The sequence below is a fragment of the Mesoplodon densirostris genome, chromosome 1 (genome assembly GCF_025265405.1).
Source record: "Mesoplodon densirostris isolate mMesDen1 chromosome 1, mMesDen1 primary haplotype, whole genome shotgun sequence".
In the NCBI taxonomy this organism is placed as follows: domain Eukaryota; kingdom Metazoa; phylum Chordata; class Mammalia; order Artiodactyla; family Ziphiidae; genus Mesoplodon; species Mesoplodon densirostris.
Window position 1 is genome coordinate 114,720,457 of NC_082661.1, and position 12,979 is coordinate 114,733,435.

The window sequence follows — 12,979 nt, forward strand, 5'->3', positions numbered from 1 at the left end:
CCGACCCTCGTCCCCTGCCCCCTAAAATGCCTTCAAAACCATGTTCAAGAGACAGTTTAATTCCTGTACAGCTATACTCTTTGGGGCTTAATTAAAATACACCCACCCAGCACGGCACCAGCCTAGTTTCTTAGAAAAGTCAAGTCACCCTCAGGAGAAGCCCTGTTGCTCCTGAGGGTATTCAGTGCCTCAGGCTCTGGAAGCAATTTCAAAGAATGCTAGAAACACCGTTAAAAGCCCTTCTGAGCACACACTGTTAAGTAGTGCACACTAAGCATCACCAGCCTCACGTTTCAAGTGGAAAGTAACACAAAATCTGTGTGAAACACCCCCTTTTCCTGTCGCTGCGTCCTACGCTCTGACCTTTTCTCCGAAGGCAGCCACCAGCACTGTTTTAGTGACATACTGTTCAAAGAGCAGGAGGAGGAGAACCCAGAGGAATCTCTCTGCGCCCAGTGTGCCAACAAGCTGGACGAGGACAGGCAGGCGCCTGTGCTCGGGCACGTGGGGCAGCGCGTCCACGAACACGTTCATGATCTTGACCACGATGTCCTCCACGTTCCTCGTGACTTCTGCAGAGTCGCCACCATCAGACTGCAGGACAGCAAGCAGGGACAGTGAGTAGAAGCAAATAACCCTACGTGAGACAAGCTATAAGTAGACACGAAAAGGCCTTCAGATGTGCCCCCAAAAGCTTATCAAAGGAATTCTAATAATCAAAGCCCAATCGGTAAGTATTCAAGGAGTATATAGATTATGTCCTGGGCACTCTGTGGCCCTGAGGGGACTACAAAGTGCAAGGCATGAGCACTTCCCCAAAGGAGATGTATCACCTCCACGAGACACAGTACACTTGTGAAAGGGTAACAGGAGGCACTAGATGGCAGATGCCAGAGACGGGCCCTGAGAGCAAGGCTGCTCTCGGGCCGCCCTGCAAAAACCAAGCAGGATTTGAGTTGGGCCTCGAGAAGAACGGTTTAATCTGAAAAGCGGAGTGTGGCAAGGCCATCAGCTCCCAGCTGCTTTCAGAATAAAGTTCAAACCACCTGGTATGGGCGCTCAGAAGATAACAGCCTAATGGATGAAATGATGAAGGAACAGACACCTGCATGAATGGCTAGCCCGGTGCCCCTACTTCCACCCGCTTCGGCTCTCCACGTCCCTCACACACACTGCGCACGCCACCCCCAGGCCGGGACTGCCTGCCCTTTCAGGGGGCAAATCCTATCTCCTCTTCAGACCCATTCGAAGTCCACTCCTTAATAAAGTCTGTGTGGTCATCCTGGCCCACGTGGACCTTCCCCTAACCTGAACTCTTCAGTGTTTATCAAATTCCACTGGCATATACCATATTAATGCGTATCGTTATTTTCCTTTTTATAGACGTCTCCTGTAGTGGCTAACTTGCTGGACAGAGAATACCAACCTTATACCGAGATTAAAAGGAGGAGGTGCTGGGTATGGTCATCGCTGAAATGGTCAACAGCACGAGGAAAGACAGTGACAACAGTTGGGGTAAACAGAAAACGCAAGTGGACAGCCAGGCCCATTCATGTTCAAGGCTACTTTTTAGTTTCAAAGTCTTCACTCCTTGCCGAGACTAGTCTGGCAGAGACCAGGTCTCACTCATCTCTGCGTACTGAGCTCTCAAGGGAATGCTTCGTAAATGTTTGTTGAATTGTATGTTAACACATTTGCTCTAAAACTTCCTATTTCATCGACTTACACAGGGGTCTTATCAAACTGACGCAATGTCCTGAGATACACAGTAAATGTAAATTCACTTTGTCAGAGGAATGTTAAGGCGCTTGTATAGTTATACCCTGGCAGTACAGCAGAACCAGCTCGGCATGTTTATAGGTATTTCTGGAAAAGACATTATTTCCAAGATTACTCCTTAGCTTCACCACTCTAAAATTTAAGGGGCATAAATACCTGAGCATTTCAGAAAGGCTTTTCATGTCATGTATTTACCACTACTTGAATTTCATGCTATGTAAAATCTTAAAAATCAGAAAAATAACACCAATGATGGTGGAAAGACAGCTTACCTGCAAAAGTGCTGGAATTACCATTTTCACTGTCTTGTTAATAACCTGAAAACTGTAAGTATCATCTAGACGCATCACATTGGCTCCCATAAATGTAAAAATAGACATGATATTGTGTAGAACTTTATCCTGAAAGAAAACACATTTTTCAATATTTTCCATTTTAAGCACATCAAGTACCAAGATTCATTAAACTCAGCAATAAAAAGAAATAACTCAAATTAAAAATAGGCAAAGAATTTGCAAAGACATTTCTCCACAAATAAACAAACGGTCAATAAGCACATGAAAGATGATCAACATCAGTTATTAAGAAAATGCAAAATCCAAATCAGAAGACACCACTTCATACCCACTAGGATGACTATAATAAAAAAGACAGTAACAGCTGTGAGGGAGTGGGAACATAGAACCCTCAGACACTGCTTGGTGGGTACAAAATGGTACAGACGCTCTGGCAAATGGTCTGACAGTTTCTCAGAAAGTTAAGTTGGCATATGACCCAGCAATTCCACTCCTATTGAAAATACTGAAAACATGTTCACACAAAATCTCCTATACGAGCGTTCACAACAGCGTAATTGTTAACAGCCAAAAAGTGGAAACAACTTAAATGTCCATCAACTAATGATAAACAAAATGTGGTATACACGTACAATGGTATATTATCCAGCCATAAAAAGAATACTGATTCAAGCTTCAAAACCGATGAACCTTGGAAACATTACATGAAGTGCAAAACAGACACAAAAAAGGCCACGTATTATAAGATTCCATTTACAGGAAACGTCTAGGATAGAGAAGGTAGATCAGGGTTGCTGGTGGTAAAGGAAACAGGCAGCGAATGCTAATGCATACGGGGTTTCTTTCTGGGGCTGATGAAAACGTTTAGGAAGTACATAATGGTGATGATTGTACAATTCTGTGAATAAAGTGAAACCACTGTACACTTTAAATGGGTGGCATTTAACTATATATTCATATGGCATATGAACTATATTTCAATAAAAACAAAAGAAAAATATCAATGATTCTTAATTTTTTCTGGATTATCAACCCCTTTGAGATCTACTGACTCTACACCAAGGGGGAAAAAAATCCATACACATTAAATCTTGCATATGATTTTAGTAGATTAAGAGACCCGCTAAAGGTCATGGAGAACCAACTCCAGGTTAAGTACATCTGACCTAAATCCCCTACATGAAAATAATTTCAATCTCTTCAAAAATATTTAAATGACGTATTTCTATAAGGAACACGATTTCTTTAAGTGAGGTACTTTATAATCAAATTAATTTTAAGTCACTGGTTGAAAGCTGTGTGAGGATTACCTGAGGATTCACGGGACTTTTTTCCAAATAACACTAATACCACCACTTATTGGATAGCTACATTGCACCTAGCACTGTGCTAAGTGCTAACAATAAATTATCCAATCCCATTCTCACAACAATCCTACAAAGAAGGTTACTATTATTCTCCACTTCACAAAAAGGGGAACCAAAGCTTAGCAGGATCAACCAGCTTACTGTCTCAGCTATTAAAGAAGCAGGGCCAAGAGTCCCATCAGCGCTATAAGATCCAAAATGTCCACTGAATTCAGAACAGTGCAGGCCTACGCATTTCCACAGAAAAAAAAATATCTGCGTAAGTCTTAAATTAACACTTACAGGAAATATTCCAGCAACAGTACCCAAAAGTAAAAGGGCATGGTGATGGGTCTGAGGCATCTCGGAAACGCGGATGCACTGAACTATCAATTCCACGTTGAACTTCTCCTCATCGAGAACATCTACAGGGCGAGAAATAAAATATCTCTAAGTGGTAGGCACATTCATACTCAGAGTAGATAAACCTTCCCCCCTTTCCTTCCAACAAAGTACACACCTTTTGGTATTTTGCCGCCATCTAGAGAGAGTTTTTGGCAGATGTTAAGCAAACAACTTAGAATTAACTGTTTGGTGTATTCCATACTTCCCTGCTCCGGTGGCAAAGGCTCTAAACACCTTCAGGATGCCCGGAAGAGAAATGATGGGAAATGAAAGAGTTGTACAATTTCAGTGCTGCATTAATGACCACTGTCCAGAACACATATTAAATAAACATTTAATTTAAAATAAAACATTAACATTAAACATTTAATGTTAATAAAATATTAACATTAAACATCAAGTCTAGAGCCTGCACTCTAAAGCCCACGAGCCACAACTACTGAGCCCGCATGCCACAACTACTGAAGCTCACGTGCCTAGAGCCCCTGCGTGCCACATCTACAGAAAGCCTGCGAGCAGCAACCAAGACCAAACGCAGCCAAAAATAAATAAATAAACTTATTAAAAAACCCAAAAAACATCAAGTGTATAAACATGATGTAAGATTTCTAACTCTGATTCTTCTAGTGCAGGCAGGCGCTTATGTCACATTACCTCTCCTCTCTATTGCACCTTCCATCAACCTATTTTAAATCTCCTTAGAGGACAACCTTGAGAATTACTTTCCTTTTGGACGAGAGCACACATCCGCGATGCAATGCATACACTATAGCTATCTAATAACGCACACCTACCGAAAAAATATAGCGGGCGTCACACTATATCTTTAAATACAAGTAATGATGCCCCCGGGGACATGGTGTTGAAAGTGAGGAAGGAAAGTAGGCTGGAGAAAGCACTCATTTATTACGTAATACAGGATGAGGGTTAGTTTCGGGCCCTGGCAACGGGTTCCTATAACCATTCTTTAAATCTTTCAACTACAGTATTCAACTTGCTCTATTTTACAGACTAGCTAAGCAAGAAGAGAATGTGAAAAGAGAATGTTAAATAAAATAAGATGGGCAAGAATTAGAATCTCATTCTCTCACAGATCAAAGGCAAGTGTCATTACCTTGAGAGTAGGTTAAAAAGAGTCGGTATCAATATCTGAGGACTTTTGAGTTTCTTTTTGTGCTGCAGTAATTCTAGGATGAGGGTTGCTCTTTGCCAGTAAGAACCTCCAACTTCCTGAACAGATTCTAGATCTTGTGATTTTCTGGGAAACAGACAAGACAAAAAGTTAGAAGAGCAAACATTATCAACGCTAATAAGTAAAAATTACTGTATCCGATTATGCCCAATTGATGGCTATCAAAAAATCACAATGGTTCCAAAACATCCAAGGCCTGGGGGACAACAATGTTCTCACTGCATTCATAGCTCTTACTTCTGCTGCATTTTCTGCCTCCTTGTTTGCTGAATTGTGCCTAAGGACTTAGTTTTATCTGGTGGCTCCAGTTCTATTCTGACTTGTTCAGCATTAACGGAAATCTGCAATATGAAGGAAGAATGGGTGATAACAGGATTCCATGGGTTAAAATTAGAGCAGTTTACGTTGATTCAAACAGATACAACGAACATGTTTCTGTCCACTTTGTCCCCCTACAACCCTACAGCCCAGCCCAATCCCCAAAGACAAACATCATTGACAATTTTTTATGTATTCTTTGGGGAATTTTCCATATACCAACAGCTCTATAAAGATTAAACACAGACACATACACACACACACACACACTCTCTCTCTCTCTCTCTCTCTCTCTCTCACAGAGGAGCATATTATGTACACTGCTCTGTGCCTTAATTTGTTCCACTTAACTCATCTAGAAACCTAAGTAATTATGTTAAAATTCTGAAAACTGCAGAATCTGGATACTAAGACTTTACCACACTATTATCTATTTTTGTGAAAGTACTTTCCTAAAAAAGCACAACAAAGCAAAACACTGAGTAACTAGGTGGTTATTCTGATCTACAGCTAGGTTTCAATATACATATAAACCAATGAGCAGATTCTCAGTTCCATTCTATATGTCATTAAACGGCTACTGAAATCAAGCAGAACAGTCCATGACCAGCTGAACATGAAGCCGCCGTTCACTCCTGTTCTTGCATAAGAGGGAGATCCTCCCTAATGAGTAAGATCCAACCTAACATACACCCTACGTGTTCAAGACTATAATTATTTCATACAATAAAAATAATGATGAAGACTTATAACGTTGATTTTGCACTTCTCTGTGACCTCCTTTTCCATGATTCTGGTTGATGGGAACATCTGACTTCCTAAAAGCATTACAAAATGGAGGAAGCTTAAACATGGTGTTACTTGGAAGAGAGTAAACATCAATAAACAAATGGCAGGAAGTTTGCAACTCACCCCTTTAAAAACACTGCTAACAGTCTGAGCACAATGCGAGTTTCTACAGCTCACCAATAAATCAAACAATGTGCACAAAAGCTTCTGCTGAACCTTTTCATCTGAAATAGCTGCAAAAAATGGCTTCGTAATCTAGAGGCAGAAAAAAGGCAACTGAGATAAATGAACAAACTTCAATTCCAAACATGATCTTTCTATCATTCTCTTTTACAATGTGAAATTGGTCTCCATTTTGTCAGTTTAAATGACTCATGTACATCATTCAGTTTTGCAAAATGGGTCAAATATATTATATTCCTTTAAGATATGCCCAGTCTATTTTCTTGAAGTAAAACATTACAGATTTTTGAAAGCCTGAACGTGCTTTAGTTTCTGATAGAAATCACTGACCTTTTCGAGGGCTGTAATCTGAACGGTTGGCATTCCTGTGCAAAGTTCCTTTGTTGTGTGCAGAGCTTTTATAAATATATCTAGACTCTTCGGGTCCTTATGTAAAAGGGAAGCTGAATACTCATTATATTTTCCCAGAATGAGATGCAGAGCAATGACCTCATCTTTCAGGACAACTGTGGGTTCCTTCTGGATCTTTTCTAACAGTTGCTCAATCATAGGCAACAGCTGAGAAAGCACCATCTAAAATAAAGTTTGGAAAATTTATTAGTAAATAGTTATCTATATGGATACAAGTTTTTGCTTGCTGTACAAAGATATCCAAAGATATGCTGCAAGACTGGAAGCTTAGCCTGGAGAAAAAAACCCAATAAAATAATGACCTCTTAAGACACAGGGATAGCTATTAATCCAACTAAAGCACCCAGGTCCCCTCTGACAGTTCAGTCTATAACAGTCAAAAGCTCCAAACCCTTTAGAGATGACAGGAAAAATAATCTGTGAGCATCCTAACACTTTCTGAAAACAGGAAATACAAACTAAAGTTTTGGATTATAAAAATAAATTTTAGTTTTTCTACACTACATTTCCAATGCTGTGCAATTAATATTAATTCAAATTATGTATCTGAAGTCTTTAATAACTCAACCAGGAGTCAGCAAATTATGGCTTGCAGGCCAAGTCCAGAGGATCATCTGTTTTTGTCAATTTTGTTTACTGAAACACAGGCATGTTCATTTGTTTACATACTGTCTGAGGCTGCTTTCGCAATACAATGGCAGAGCTAAGTGGCTGCAACACATTCTGTATGGCCCACAGAGCCTAAAATATTTACTACTTAGTTTTTTACAGACCAAGACTGTCAATTCCTTGTTTATACCAGGGAGGACACAGAGCTGATAAAGGCCATCTGTTTGCTTACAACAGGACAATATAATCAAATGGCTTTTACTCCATTTGATCCCTCTTTTAGTTCTTCAAGTTGAAGTCAGTCCAAGAACGGTAAGGTCCACGGGCATTTTTGGAACACGAGGATGAGAAGCAGTTTTTCTGTACCAGCACAAAGCACCAAACAAACATGTGATTCACAACCTCTTCCTTTTGAATCATAGGCTTCCTTGACAACATAATGAAAGCTTTGGATTCTCCCCACAGAAAAATGTACAGCCACATACATTTTAAAAATGAGTAAATGATTTTGGAATGTGCATAGACTTTTATGTTCAAATATATTATTTTGTGGAGGATTTTCACCTGAAGAACAAACAAAAACTAACAATTTTTCAGCAGTGCATCGCCAGAGTTTTTCCCTGTGTAACTGTAAAATTCATTTAAAATCACATCAATGATGAGACAGGGATAACACACAATTTTAAAATGGAAAGAAACTCACTAATATTTGCTTTTTGTATCCTGTATTTTTCTCCACCTCAACTCTTCCCCCTCCCAAATTAATAAAATGTTCACGTCTGAGTGTATATATGCAACTCTCACAAAGTCTTACACACACATGAGCAGTTACAATAATCTTTAGTAACATCACATGGATTGGACAGCCCACTTAAATTGCACATACCTCACTGCTGACTTCCTGAAGTACTTTCATCAAATCTTTTGCAACATAAGATGGGCAACTATATACACAATAAAGTAGGTTTTTCAAAGTTTCAGACAACTTCTGATGAGATTTCAGCTTCTTTTCTCTCTGTAGTTCCTCAAATAAAGTAGCCAAATCCTAGTATACAAGAAAAAGAAAACCGGATTGGAAAAAAAAAAAGTTACATGTACTACTTATGGAAGATTCTTTCCCAAATGATGTGACGCTGCTCATGGTTTTCAATACCCTTAATAGGAAAGGGTGTCACTACCTATCAGGTAGCTTACTATCAAAAGCTAAACACTGGCCTTTTAGCCAGTAAAAAGATAGCAGAAATGAAACATGGCATTGTTATCTTTTTAAAATGGGGGAAGAAAGATGTGCAGACATTGACATATCAATTTCTAAATTCAATGACTTAGTCAATAAAAATCCCTGCAGGGCTTCCCTGGTGGCGCAATGGTTGAGAGTCCATCTGCCGATGCAGGGGACGCGGGTTCGTGCCACAGTCTGGGAAGATCCCACATGCCACGGAGCAGCTAGGCCCGTAAGCCATGGCCGCTGAGCCTGCACGTCCGGAGCCTGTGCTCCGCAAAGGGAGAGGCCACAACAGTGAGAGGCCCGCGTACCACAAAAAAAAAAAAAAAAAAAAAAAAAATCCCTGCAAAGCGGAGTGTCAAGAAAGGAGAAAAAGGTTCATGTGTCCACATGGGCATACACACTCTCAATCTTCTTTGCTACTGAGTTTACCTGAGCAACACAGGTGGCATCTGAGGTGATCTCCTCTGCTTTAGGAACCACATGATCTATGACCAGATGAAACTGGGATGCCACTCCGCTGAGGGCCTGGAGACAATGAATGGCAGCCCTACGTACTTCTTTTATGGGGCTTCCCAGATTAATGAGTAGAGATGTCACCACTAAAACCAAAGGGAAAAAAATTTAAGTAACGATTCAAAACATTGAAACAGTATAGAACTTCAATAGTACCAAAGGGTGCATGATGCAAGTTTACCTCTCAACTCAAACTCCCTCTCTGAAGACCAGTCACTGTTTAATTATTTGCTTTCTATTCTAGAGAAGTGTTAGACATTTTCTGTTATATTCTTTTGAAAACACACAAATGAGACCACAGCATACATATCCTGTTCTGCACCAATGGCTATCACATCTCAATGTATATTGGAAGGGTTTTCCATATAAGTACATACATATCTACATTAAATATCCTTTCAAAACTGTATACAAATGCTCCATTGTATTTTACTTTACTGGTTACTCTATTTTACCTTACTGGTAAAAGTTTAGATTGTTTCTAGTCTTTTGGCATTAAAACTGCTGCAACAAACACCCTGTACATACATCCTTGCACAAGAGTGCAGAGGAAGTAACCCATTTGTGCATGATACTTTGCAGATATTTTGTCCTGAACAGATGTTTGTTTTCACTTTCTTTTTGATGCGGAAATTTTATAGCTTTATAGAAGAATTTTTCTTCTAGTTTTACATGCTGCTTTGAAAGGTGCTCCCCACTCTAAAAGAGTTTTAAAAGTATCTACCTCTAGTATTCTACATTTTCTTCTAACACTGAAACGAAGTTTTTTTTTAATGTGAAATCTTTAGTTCAGGTGAAATTTTTGTCTAAGGAATAAGGTTGGAGTCAAGCTTCTTTAATGTTTGCAAATGGCTAGCAGATGTCCTGTTTAACAGTCAACCTAAGAACCCCACAGATCTGGGATGTCAGCTTTGTCATTCATACATCTCATCCGTATCTGAAATGTATCCATTTTTGCCAACTATACTTCTAGAACCATGTCCAATAAAAATGACGAATTTAAAAAAAAATAAAAAAATAAAAATAAATAAATTAAAATGATGAATTTAACAGGAATGCTTTTGTTTCGCCAATTACGTGGCAAAAATACTAGCTTTTGACTTGAGAAGTATTTTCATCATGTTACTCCTACTCTGCTGTCACTTAATTAGGAGTAATTACTGATTTTTATCTCATGCCTTTTCAGATCTTTGGACATGATTATATGGGTTTTCTCTAGCCAATTATATAATAGAATACCTTGTTTTGAACCAACTTTGTATTTTTGGAATGAACTCTGGGGAAATGTTTATTTTCTAAAATAATGTTGCTGGACCCAGCAAGTATTTTATTTAGAATTTTTGCATCATTATTAAATACAGCCATCGCCTTTTATCTGTAAGGATGTTGTGCTGGTTTTAGACAAAGAATCTGGAAGCTTTCCTTGGTTCTATGCCCTGCCCACTTCAATAACATTGAAATAACCGGCTTCAAGGACCTGGTAGAAATCAAGTGAATCAGGGTTTTTTGAAGAAAAGTCTCCAGGATAAAGAGACATCTAAATTCCTTTTATGGTAATTAGTTATTTAAGCTTTATTCCATACTATTTACTGGGGCAAATTTTGGTGATTTTCATCTTACTAGAAATGATCCATTCTACATACACTACTTCTGGAATGCTAAGAAAGAGTGTGACAAGCTTTCATACTCTTCCAAGCAGATCATATGAAAGCTGGAAATCCTTCCTGGTCTCCATGACATTAATTTATAAAGTAAAGCCAAAAATGAACAGCTGAGAAGTTGAATGCATCAGGCCAAGACATCTGTTTGCTAAAATTCCCAGTAGAGTGGGGCAGAGCTTTCAGAAAAAGCCAAATTCAAAAACAAAGTACTAACTACTATGGTTACTATGTTCAAGTAAGTTACTGGAACCCAAGGGGGGTTAAACTACATTATTTAAGCAATCAGCTGTTAAGTATGTCCTTCCACTTAAAAATCTATGTGACTACATTCTCCCAAATAATTTTTTTCACATTTGAAATAGCATATTTTACATAAAAGCTGAAAAAAATACTTGAGTTTTGCTTTTAAACATGTAGATAAACTTACTATATTGATAAGGCGTAACAAACCAACAGCAGCCTCCAGCTTACAAACATTAAACTCTTATTCATTTAGCAAAGATTTGCTCTATGCAAGCCTGAGCTGGAATACATATTTGCACAGAAAGTAAAAAAACTGGTTAGATTCCCAAGCCACTGACAGAAAGTTAACTCATAAAATTACATTAATATTGCAAACCCTTTTTCTTTTGCACAGCATAATATTTTCTTGTAAATGTATGAAAACAAATACCAGCCAACACTTCCTAGACTCCTAAGGGAAAAGGTATGGCTAGAAGCTCACTGTGGATTCACAGTGGAGTGCTCTGAGGACAGGTGCAATGAGGAAGCAGCCCTTTACTTGAGGCCCTGGGGGACTCTAGTGGTCCTTGAGCTTCCATGAAGAACAGAGTGCATCTCTCCTGTTTTCAGTGGAGTAACTGTGACATACCTAGGCAGCATAAATGCAAAAGTACTTCAGGAAGTGGGGAGATGACAGAAGGCGAGACAGCAGGAGTAGGAAGGGAGCCCGTCTTGCAGCAATACCAGAGGAAAAGTTAGGTCCTTTGGTCATGCTACGTACAAAGAGGCATATATTCCTCAGAAGCCACTGCCTTTGATGCCAAAGGATAGCACATTTCACACCTAATTAGAAAATCTAACTACTTATGACTTCGTATTTTTCAAAACTCGTAAGTTTAACAGTAGACAACTATTTTAATAAACTATGGTATATCCACACAAAATATTCTGCAGACATTTAAAAAATACATATAATTCTATATTTATTAATATAGAAAGATGCTTACAATGTATTCATTCAAAAAGTTTAAAAAATGCCCAGGACATATACCCTGAGAAAACCATAATTCAAAAAGAGTCATGGGGCCTCCCTGGTGGCGCAAGTGGTTGAGAGTCCGCCTGCCGATGCAGGGGATACGGGTTCGTGCCCCGGTCTGGGAGGATCCCATATGCCGCGGAGCGGCTGGGCCCGTGAGCCATGGCCGCTGAGCCTGCGCGTCCGGAGCCTGCGCGTCCGGAGCCTGTGCTCCGCAACGGGGGAGGCCACAACAGTGAGAGGCCCGCATACCGCAAAAAAAAAAAAAAAAAAGAGTCATGTACCACAATGTTCACTGCAGCACTATTTACAATAGCCAGGACATGGAAACAACCTAAGTGTCCATCAAAAGATGAATGGAGGGCCTCCCTGGTGGCGCAGTGGTTGAGAGTCTGCCTGCCGATGCAGGGGACACGGGTTCGTGCCCCGATCCCGGAGGATCCCACATGCCGCGGAGCGGCTGGGCCCGCGAGCCATGGCCGCGGAGCCTGTGTGTCCGGAGCCTGTGCTCCGCGATGGGAGAGGCCACAGCAGTGAGAGGCCTGCGTACAGCAAAAAAAAAAAAAAAAGATGAATGGATAAAGAAGATGTGGCACATATATATAATGGAATACTCAGCCATAAAAAGAAACAAAATTGAGTTATTTGTAGTGAGGTGGATGGACCTAGAGTCTGTCATACAGAGTGAAGTAAGTCAGAAAGAGAAAAACAAATACCGTATGCTAACACATATATATGGAATCTAAAACACAAAAAGAAAAGGTTCTGATGAACCTAAGGGCAGGACAGGAATAAAGACACAGACGTAGAGAATGGAGTTGAGGACACGGGGAGGGGGAAGGGTAAGCTGGGACAAAGTGAGAGAGTAGCACTGACATATATACACTACCAAATGTAAACTAGATAGCTAGTGGGAAGCAGCTGCATGGCACAGGGAGATCAGCTCGGTGCTTTGTGAGCACCTAGAGGGGTGGGATAGGGAGGGTGGGAG

General features: G+C 39.9%; 1 protein-coding gene across 1 annotated transcript in view; it reads right to left on the reverse strand.

Annotated features, from left to right (window-relative positions):
• Window positions 1-12,979, reverse strand: part of HEATR1 (HEAT repeat containing 1) — a 49,175-nt gene that overhangs the window by 15,143 nt on the left and 21,053 nt on the right. The window contains exons 21-30 of the mRNA XM_060108204.1: window positions 8,986-9,155; window positions 8,215-8,373; window positions 6,639-6,881; window positions 6,249-6,380; window positions 5,256-5,359; window positions 4,941-5,084; window positions 3,942-4,060; window positions 3,725-3,846; window positions 2,052-2,180; window positions 364-594 (exon numbers count right to left, since the gene is read on the reverse strand). Of these exons, the coding sequence (XP_059964187.1) occupies window positions 364-594; window positions 2,052-2,180; window positions 3,725-3,846; window positions 3,942-4,060; window positions 4,941-5,084; window positions 5,256-5,359; window positions 6,249-6,380; window positions 6,639-6,881; window positions 8,215-8,373; window positions 8,986-9,155 (1,553 nt within the window). The remainder of the gene's footprint in view (window positions 1-363; window positions 595-2,051; window positions 2,181-3,724; window positions 3,847-3,941; window positions 4,061-4,940; window positions 5,085-5,255; window positions 5,360-6,248; window positions 6,381-6,638; window positions 6,882-8,214; window positions 8,374-8,985; window positions 9,156-12,979) is intronic.